This window comes from Palaemon carinicauda, chromosome 21, assembly GCF_036898095.1.
Source record: "Palaemon carinicauda isolate YSFRI2023 chromosome 21, ASM3689809v2, whole genome shotgun sequence".
Taxonomy (NCBI): domain Eukaryota; kingdom Metazoa; phylum Arthropoda; class Malacostraca; order Decapoda; family Palaemonidae; genus Palaemon; species Palaemon carinicauda.
The window spans coordinates 126,362,913-126,372,912 of NC_090745.1; the positions used below are offsets into that span (position 1 = coordinate 126,362,913).

The 10,000-nt window shown below is 40.0% G+C and overlaps 1 protein-coding gene across 1 annotated transcript in view; it reads right to left on the reverse strand.

The window, feature by feature from the left end:
- The window catches only part of LOC137615126 (mucin-2-like), a 52,122-nt gene that overhangs the window by 38,438 nt on the left and 3,684 nt on the right, over window positions 1-10,000 (reverse strand). The window contains exons 2-3 of the mRNA XM_068344758.1: window positions 9,248-9,380; window positions 433-525 (exon numbers count right to left, since the gene is read on the reverse strand). Coding sequence (XP_068200859.1) covers window positions 433-525; window positions 9,248-9,380 — 226 coding nt within the window. The remainder of the gene's footprint in view (window positions 1-432; window positions 526-9,247; window positions 9,381-10,000) is intronic.

A 10,000-nucleotide genomic window follows, 5' to 3' on the forward strand; every position in this document is an offset into this window, starting at 1 on the left:
CCAAAGTATCAGGATATTGAGATGGGTTATGCAAAAAAAAAATGTTCATCATGAAATGGAGCAAATTTTAACAATATCTTAGACAATAACAGTATGAAGATCAGGACATTAGACAAGGCATTGGGGCATTCACTGAGTTAACCTTCGTCATCTTATAAAACCATTTAATGTGTCATCCTCTACATCGGTAGGTGAAAAAGGGAATATATACAACATTTCAAAGAAGTCGTTGTCAGAGTCAAGGTTCATGCAATGCCTACCATAGGAAATCAGCATCAAGGATAATAAAGATGTATAATGATATGAATGCTGCAAAAATTGTAGGAAAACATCAACGATCTTATACTTGTGAGGTAAAAATAAAAAGGGATTTACTGAATTCCTTTAATAATTTTAGTTTTATATTGACAAAAGAATGAAACATTCACTTACCTCCGTCATCCGACCTCACGAATACGTATTTATGACAGCTATTATTATACCATTTTAAAACACCTTCAACGACGTTGTCGTCTAACCATTTTGCTGCAAAACATAGTTGAACATTATTAGTATGTAAACAAATGTTGATATCACAATAATTTACGCACTGTAAAGTGATAAATACAATAATCGATTGTTTCCTTAGCCCCATATAAAATTCATTGAGCTGGAGTAATCTGAGATATCTTCAACTTTATGCAAGCCCCTATTCAACATTTAAAATCTAACTCTTGTTCATAAATATTAAAGGCTGGGAGCTTGCTAGAATTAGCCAGTTGTCAAGGTATAGAAGAATCCGTATATGTAGGATATGAAAACATTTTTTGACTGGTTACATGGCTCTTGTGTAGACCTGAGGAGCTGTGACCAGTTGTCAAGGTATAGGAGAACTCGCAAACATAGGATATGAAACCATTTTGTGACTTGTTCCATCGCTCTTATGTAGACCTGAAATGCTGTGGCCAATTGTCGAGATATAGGAGAACTCGTAGACATAGGAAATGAAACCATTTTCAGTTTGTTTCCATGTCTCTTGTGTAGACCAGAGAAGCTGTGGCCAGTTGTCAAGATATAGGAGAATTCGTTAACATAGGATATAAAACTATTTTGTGACTGGTTCCATCGCTCTTATGTACCACCTGAGAAGCTGTGGCCACTTGTCAGGGTATAGTAGGAAATGAAACCATTTTGTGTCTAGTTCCATGGCTCTTGTGTAGACCTGAGTAGCTGTTGCCAGTTGTCGAGGTACAGGGGAACTTGTATATGTACGATATGAAACAATTTTTTGACTGGTTACATGGCTCTTGGATAAACCTGAGGAGCTGTGACCAATTGTCGAGGTACAGGAGAACTCGTAAACATAGGATATGAAACCATTTTGGGACCGGTTCCTGACTCTTTTGTTGACCTGAGGTGTGGCCAGTTGTCAAGGTATAGGAGAACTCGTAAACATGGGCTATGAAACCATTTTGTGACTGGTTCCATCGCTATCGTGTAGACCTGAGTAGCTGTGGCCAGTTGTCAAGGTATAGGAGAACTTGTATATGTAGGATATGAAACCATTTTGTGACTGGTTCCATGGCTCTTGTGGAGACCTGAGAAGCTGTGGCCAGTTGTCAAGGTATAGGTGAACTCATAAACATAGGATATAAAACCATTTAGTGATGGGTTCCATGGCTCTTGTGTAGACCAGATCAGTCTGGCCAATTGTCAAGGTATAAAAGAACTTGTAAATATAGGATATGAAACCATTTAGTGTCTGGTTCCATGGCTCTTTTGTAGACCTGAGAAGCTGTGGCCAGTTGTCAAGGTATAGGAGAGCTCGTAATGATAGGATATGAAACCATTTTGTGTCTGGTTCCATGGCTCCTGTGTAGACCTGACCAGCTCTGGCCAGTTGTCAAGGTATAGGAGAACTCGTGAACATAGAATCTGAAACCATTTAGTGTCTGGTTCCATGGCACATGTGTAGACCTGAGCTGCTGTGGCCAGTTGTCAAGGTATAGTAGAACTCATAAACATAGGATATGGAACCATTTAGTGTCTGGTGTCATGGCTCTTGTGTAGACCATAGCATTTGTGGCCAGTTGTCGAGGAATAGAAGAACTTGTTGGTGTAGGATATGAAACCATTTTGGGACTGGTTCCATGGCTCTTGTGTAGACCTAAGAAGCTGTCGCCAGTTGTCGAGGTATAGGAAAAATTGTATATATATAGAATATGAAACCATTTTGTGACTGGTTCCATGGTTCTTGAGTGACCTGAGCAGCTGTGGCCAGTTTTCGAGGTATAGGAGAACTCGTAAACATAGGATAAGACACCATTTAATGTCTGGTTCCATGGCTCATGTGTAGACCTGAGCAGCTATGGCCAGTTGTCGAGGTATAGGAGAACTTTTATATGTAGGATATGAGATATGAAACCATTTAGAGTCTGGTCCTATGGCTCTTGTGTAGACCTGAGCAGTTGTGGCCAGTTGTCGAATTATAGGAGAACTTGTATATGTACAACTCAGGAACATAAATGGTGGTCTACCCTTAAATCTGCACTCTTTGGTGTAGATGGAACAGTTCCTCCTTTACCTGACCCAGATGGCTCAGTCACTCACTGTCCAAAGGAAAAGGCTGATGATTTTGACAGTAAACAGAGTAATGAAAAACTTGAACTTCCTCATTCCTGTTTTCTTGAGGCTAAACTAACTAGTTTAAGTTTTCGATATCGTGAGATTAAAGCTCTGTTGATGGACCTTGATGCTTATGGAGGTGTAGACCCAAATAGCATTTTTCCTTTGTTTTTTATAAAGATGGCAGATTTCTTAGCTCCAAAGTTATATGTTATTTTGAGCAAGTTAGCAAGAAGAGGAGCTTTTAGCACTTGTTGGAGAATTGGTAATGTTGCTCCTCTTTGTAAATGTGTCTGTGGTAGGTCAAGTCCCACTGATTACCGCCCAATTTCCATTATTCCCATATTATCTAAAGTTTTTGAACGTCTTCTGACAAAACGTCTTAATAGGTTTGCTGAAGGTAATCATCTATTCCTTAGTTTGCAATTTGGTTTTCGTAAAGGCGTTGGAGCATGTGATGCCCTTCTTACAATCTCCAATGTTGTACAGAAGTCCCTTGATTGTGGTCAGGAAGTTCGTATGATTGGCTTTGATTTTAATGCTGCCTTTGGCCGGGTTAATCCTGAGGCCCTTGTTTTCAAACTCAAACAGTTGGGAGTGGGTGGGTTGTTTCTTAGCGTTATTATTGATTTTTTAAGTAATAGATCTCAAAGAGTTGTTGTTGATGGGCACCATAATGAGTATAGGAATGTGATATCCGGTCTTCCACAGGGTAGTGTTTTTGGCCCATTACTTTTCATACTATATACACATGAATTGTGGTTTGGCCTAGAAAACAACCTCGTTGCATATGCAGATGATGCTACTCTCTTTGCATCAATTCCATCCCCTGAATGTAGATCTAGGGTTGGTGAATCCCTTAGCCTAATAGAGATTTAGCTAAAATTAGTACATGGTGCAAATTATGTGGTATGAAGTTGAATCCTAATAAAGCTCAAAGTATGATTGTAAGTAGGTCAAGGACGGTGGCTCCTCAGTATCCGGATTGATAATGTTTCTTTAAATTTGTATGACTCTTCCAAAATTTTAGGTGTGATTCTTGACAGCAAATTTACTTTTGAGAAACACATTAGGTTTGTGTCTTCTTCAATTGCCCAAAAAATTGGCTTATTGAGAAAATCTCACAAGATTTTCGGTGATCAATCTATTCTGAAGAAGTATTTTAATTCTTTCATTCTACCTTGTTTTGAGTATTGTTCTCCTGTCTGGTGTTCAGCTGCTGATTATCATCTTAATTTGTTGGACAGAAACCTACGGTCTATAAAATTTCTTATTCCTTATTTCTTAATCTTTGGCAGCGTTGTTCAATTAGTTCATTATGCATGTTGCATAAGATTTTTCATAACTCTGACCATCCTTTACATTCAGATCTCCCTGGACAATTCTATCCTGTTCGTAATACTAGGCAGGCAGTTAATTCTAATAGCCAGGCCTTCTCCATCATGAGCTCAATACTACACAGTATTCTAGAAGTTTTATTCCAGCTGTTACCAAGTTGTGGAATGATCTTCCTAATAGGGTAGTTGAATCAGTAGAACTTCAAAAGTTCAAAGTTGGAGCTAATGTTTTTATGTTGACCAGGCTGATATGAGTCTTTTTATAGTTTATATATGACATATCTATTTTTGACGTTGTTAATAGTTTATATAGGACATATCTGTTTTGACGTTGTTACTATTTTTAGAATGATTTATTGTTAATTTATTCTCATCATTTATTTATTTCCTTATTTCCTTTCCTTACTGGGCTATTTTTCCCTGTTGGACCCCTTGAGCTTATAGCATCTTGCTTTTCCGACTAGGGTTGTAGCTTGGCTAGTAATAATAATGATAATAATAATAATGTAGGATATGAAACCATTTTGTGACTGGTTCCAATGCTCTTGTGTAGACTTGAGGAGTTGTGGCCAGTTGTCGATGTATAAGAGAACTTGTATATGTAGGATTTGAAACCAATTAGTGACTGGTTCCTTGGCTCTTGTGTAGACTTGAGGAGTTGTCGCCAGTTGTCAATGTATAGGAGAACTTGTATATGTATGATATGAAACCATTTTGTGACTAGTTCCATGGCTCTTGTGTAGACCTGAGGAGCTGTGGCCAGTTGTCAATGTATAGGAGAACTCGTATATGTAGGATATGAAACAATTTTTTGACTGCTTCCAAGGCTCTTGTGTAGACTTGAGCAGCTCTAGCCAGTTGTCAAGGTATAGGAGAACTTGTATATGTAGGATATAAAATCATTTTTTGACTTGTTCCATGGCTCTTGTGTACGCCTGAGGAGCTGTGGCCAGTAGTCAAGGTTTATGAGAACTCGTATATGTAGGATATGAAACCATTTTGTGACTGGTTCTATTGCTCTTGAGTAAACCTGAGGAGCTGTGGCCAGTTGTCAAGGTAAACGGGAATTCCTATATATAGGATATGAACCCATTTTGTGACTGGTTACATGGCTCTTTTGTAGACCTGAGGAGCTGTGGCCAGTTATCAAGGTATAGGAGAACTCGTAGATGTAGGATATCAAACCATTTTATGACCTGTTCCATGGCTCTTGTGTAGACCTGAGCAGCTGTTCCCAGTTGTCAAGGTATAGGAGAACTCGTATATGTAGGATATGAAACCATTTTGTGACTGGTTCCATTGCTCTTGTGTAGACATGTGGAGTTGTGGCCAGTTGTCAAGGTATACGGGAACTCCTATATATAGGATATGAAACCGTTTTTTGACTGGTTCCATGGCTCTTTTGTAGACCTGAAGAGCTGTGGCCAGTTATCAAGGTATAAGAGAATTTGTATATGTATGATATCAAACCATTTTGTGAATTGTTCCATGGCTCTTGTGTAGACCTGAGGAGCTGTGGAGAGTTGTCGTGGTATAGGAGAACTCGTATACGTAGGATGTGAAACCATTTTGTGACTGGTTCCATGACTCTTGTGTAGACCTGAGGAGCTGTGGCCAGTTGTTAAGGTATAGAAAAACTCGTAATTATAGGATAGGAAACCATTTTGTGACTGGTTCCATGATTTTTGTGTTGACTTGAAGAGGTGTGGCCAGTTATCAAAGTATAGAGTACTCGTAAACGTGGGATATGAAACCATTTTGTGACTGGTTCAATCGATCTTTTGTAGACCTGAATTGCTGAGAGGCATTTGCTTGGTTTCAGCGAGCAGTAGTCTAGATACGCATCAAGGGCGTGACTCGCTCAACCGCTAAGGCAGAGTATGTTCTCACGGCGATACCCGAGGACACATTCCTGGAAATCTCCAACTGGCTTTGTGAACAAGGAGACACCCCAATAGCGTATGACGCCCTCAAAACATACCTTCTGCAGCAGTACTTCTGTCGCCAGCCGCCCGTATAGCAAAGCTTTTTCAGCTCTCAAAGAGCTTTGCTCACCCTCAAGGAAATGACCAGTATCGCTCGCCTGCAATCTGCCGCAGACGGCTCTCCTCGTGAAGTGAACCTACTTCGTGCCCTTTGGGTACGCCGTTTACCCGAGCCTGTACGCTCTACCATACCCGATGTCGATAGTTTACCCATAAAGGACTTGATGACCAAAGCTGACACCCTTAGGGGCAGCCACTTCATGACCTTCAAGACCTCCATCAATGGCTCCACTCCTGATGAAGAATATTCAACGTCAGCCAAAGCTGACGTGAATGCCGTAGGACACACAAGCCTACCCCGTGATGTGCTAGATTGGCGACAAAGCCACCTCACGTCATACCCGGAAGTTTTCCGTCCAGAACTTCGCCAAACGCCCACGGCTCCTGCCAAACTCAGTATTTACCACCATATCAAGACGACGGGACCTCCAGTCTTCGCCAAATTCAGATGTCTGGCACCGGATCAATTGGCACACACCAAACAGACGTTCGCCGAAATGGTAGAAATGGGCCTTTGCCGAAAGGACTCCAGCCCATGATCATCACCCTTACACATCGTCCTGAAGAAAGACGGTTCCCTCCGTCTGTGTGGGGATTACAGGCGCCTGAACATGCAAACAGAACCGGATCACTACCCCTTTCCAAACATTGCCGATGTGACCTCCTACCTGCACAAAGCGAAGATTTTCTCCACGTTCGACCTCCTGAAGGGGTATTATCAGGTGCCTATGAACCCAGAAGACATCCATAAGACTGCCATCACCACTCCCTTCAGTACATACACCTTCAATTACTCCTGTTTTGGCCTTCGTAATGCTGGTACCACTTTTCAACGTCTCATGGATGGCATCTTAGGGGACCTCCCCCTCTGTGTATGTTACGTGGACGAAAAACTTGTGTTCTCTTCCTCAAAAGAGGAACACCTGTGTCACCTGCGCATCGTTCTCGACCGCCTACAACAAAACAGCTTTGTTGTCCGGTACGACAAGTGTACCCTTGGCGCCAACAAAGTGTTGTTCTTAGGGCACCGCATCACTCCCGAAGGAGACCATCCCCTCCCTGAGAAGGTTGTAATCGTTCAGAACTTTCCCACGCCCTTGACCGTCAGGATCAACTATTATCACCGTTTTCTGCCAGCCATTGCCGCCACTCTTGCTCCCCTCTATGCCTCCCTGAAGGGCAAGCCAAAAGACCTGAAGTGGGGTCCCCTTCAAGAACCGGCACTCTGCAATGCAAAGAAGGCCCTATCAACCATTGCTGCTTTCACTTTTTAAGTCCCACATGCCCCTCTTCTTCTCTCCACCGATGCCAGTGACGTCGCTATTGGTGCAGTACTCGAACAAGGGGTCAATGGCTCGCCCCGCCCATTGACCTTCTTCAGCAGAAAACTGCCCAAGGCAGAATCGGGTTATTCTACCTTCGATCGTGAATTGCTGGCGGTGCACTTGGCTGTCCGTCACTTTCACCATTTCCTAGAAGGTACGCCCTTCAACATTCGCACAGACCACTTGCCTCTGGTGCATGCCTTCACTCGACAGTTTGATGCCTGGTCCACCCGTCAACGCCGACATCTCTCCGCCGTGGCTGAATCTCTTGGCTCGTCACAGGGGAATGGTTTGATTCATGACTTTGATACATGCAATCCTGCTGATAGATGTATCTCAGTTGCAAAGCTTCTAGCTCACATGCATAAATGCATGCAGTTCCTTTTTGAAAATGCTAGGGCAGTAAACTGGCATAAAAATTATATGGTATAAATGATTATATTAGATTCTAATAAATGTCCAGTCATGATTGACTGATTTCCCTTTGTTTAGATGCCATGGATCATTCTCCTATTCCATACAAACATGATAGAGGGGGTAGTAAAGGAAATTAATAAGTTAAGGAGACAAAGGATAATTAAAGAGAGTGAATCACCATACACCTCCCCAACTGGCCTACTTTCGAACGATGTTTCGCCTAGATTGTGTGCAATTTATCTGAATTTGATTATCATTTAAAATATTTCACATTATTCCTTTACCCTCTATCAAAGAATACTTTAAGTGATTAATGATAAATTTTTCGCTGCTATAAATTTAAAGTCGGTGTATCACTAAATTCTCCTGGATTCGAATAGCACGGGAAATTATAGTGAATTATTGGCTATTTAATTTTAATTGCCTCCAGTTTAGAGTAAAAAGTAAAACAATACTTTTTGTTCTATCAAGGATGGCCCTGTGATTGGACACAGTGTAATTGGAAATAATTGCGACAGGGAGCACAAATGAGGAATTCGTTGACAAAAATATTTCACATTTTGCATTGCAGAAAATCTGGTAAAAATCGCAAAGTCAAAATGCAAACAATGTTAAGGAAAGTCATATGATCATGTTTTTGGTTCTCAAGGTAATTAACAATGTATTATGCAGCTAAGTACTTTTGTCTGTATGTAAAATATCTTTCAATTTATTATCTAATTCTCTATTTTCTCTCTTTATAGTGAGTACTTTGTTCATAGAAAGTTTGTTTTAAAGTTGTTTATTCATTTTCTGTATAAACAATAACAACAATATCCCCTCCGCAGAGTAAAATCTGTTGAGATTCAATGGGTATTTGGATTTGTGTTATTTATAGTTCCATCAATTGGGAAGGCAATGTTGATTCGCTACGACAGTTCTTTCTGATTCTGCCACGCTAAATTGATCTTACTCACAAAAAAATTTCTGGATTCCTGCAGCACACTACCTGCCAATGACTGATCACTAACAAACATTTTATTCTGACCCACTTTTCAGCTACTTTTCTCGCTGTTCTTTCTTCATTATTGTACTCTTTCAACTCAAGAGAAATAAACTTGGGAGATTTCAGTTCTATATTTGCTACAGAGATTCTGAGCGAAATAAGTCCCACCCCTTGGTGATATTATAGCCAATCCTGTTGTCTGCTGCAGTAATAGCGGTCACAACACATTCCCTTAAAGTGATTATATAAGTTAGAATAGTTTTAAATGTGTATGTGGATGTATTGTGACTGCTGCTAACGTGAGAGACAACGTGATTGGCTATATCGTCATCGGGGTGTTGGGGCCTGTTTCACCTGGAGTCTTTCCGGCAACAATAGTCAACTTCATTTACATTGAGGGTTTTGCTACTCTGCCATTTTAGACATGACTCATTATGCTGATAAATATTTTGAAATAAGTTATAGTGTAGGCTATACTAAGTCGACGGTCTACTGCAGGCAAATAAAAAAAGAAAAAAAAAACAGATATCTTACGCATTTTGTAAATTCTGATTTTGACCTCTCGGGCTCTTTGGTAATTTTGTTCTGACTCAAGTATCATAGAGACATCTGATGGTGAAGACAAATGCTTGATGGTGTTGTCCTGTTCTTGACCATTAACCGCATTCTGAAAAGATAAACATTCATAATCATCATAGGGTCAAGATGCTCAAGGGTAAGTGATTCTACAAAGGGAAATTTTTTGGTCATATGGACATGATGATGTATATAAATTAACTTCACTAATTCTCGTTAATAATATTAAATCGTTTCACGTAACAAGTGGTACTTCAGAACAATATAAGAGATAATGGCTTGGGGATGAAACATTTATACAGAAATTTCTACATTGGCTGTACCATGCACTTGCGTAGAATTTTCATCAGCAAAATCTTGAATAAGTGAATAAACTCGTAAATGCAGAGTTATTCACCTATAGCTTACAAACATTCTTTTGCTTCTAGAATAATTTGTTGTTTCTTTGAAATAAGTCATTCAAGTCATCTTTACGTTAATTTCTGTCTTCCTATCCACCCATCTCCGAAAATTTATATGTAACTGTATTTTCATTTTGAAAATTGATTACGAAAATAACTGATTCTAAAGGAAGTAAAAAGAAAATTCTGCGAACAGCTACTTCTACTTCGCTAATGTACATTTTTTACTTTTATCTAAAAAGAGATTATGCTCTAGGGATGAACATAATATAAATAGAACATCAACTTCATCAGAGCCATAAGTCTACTC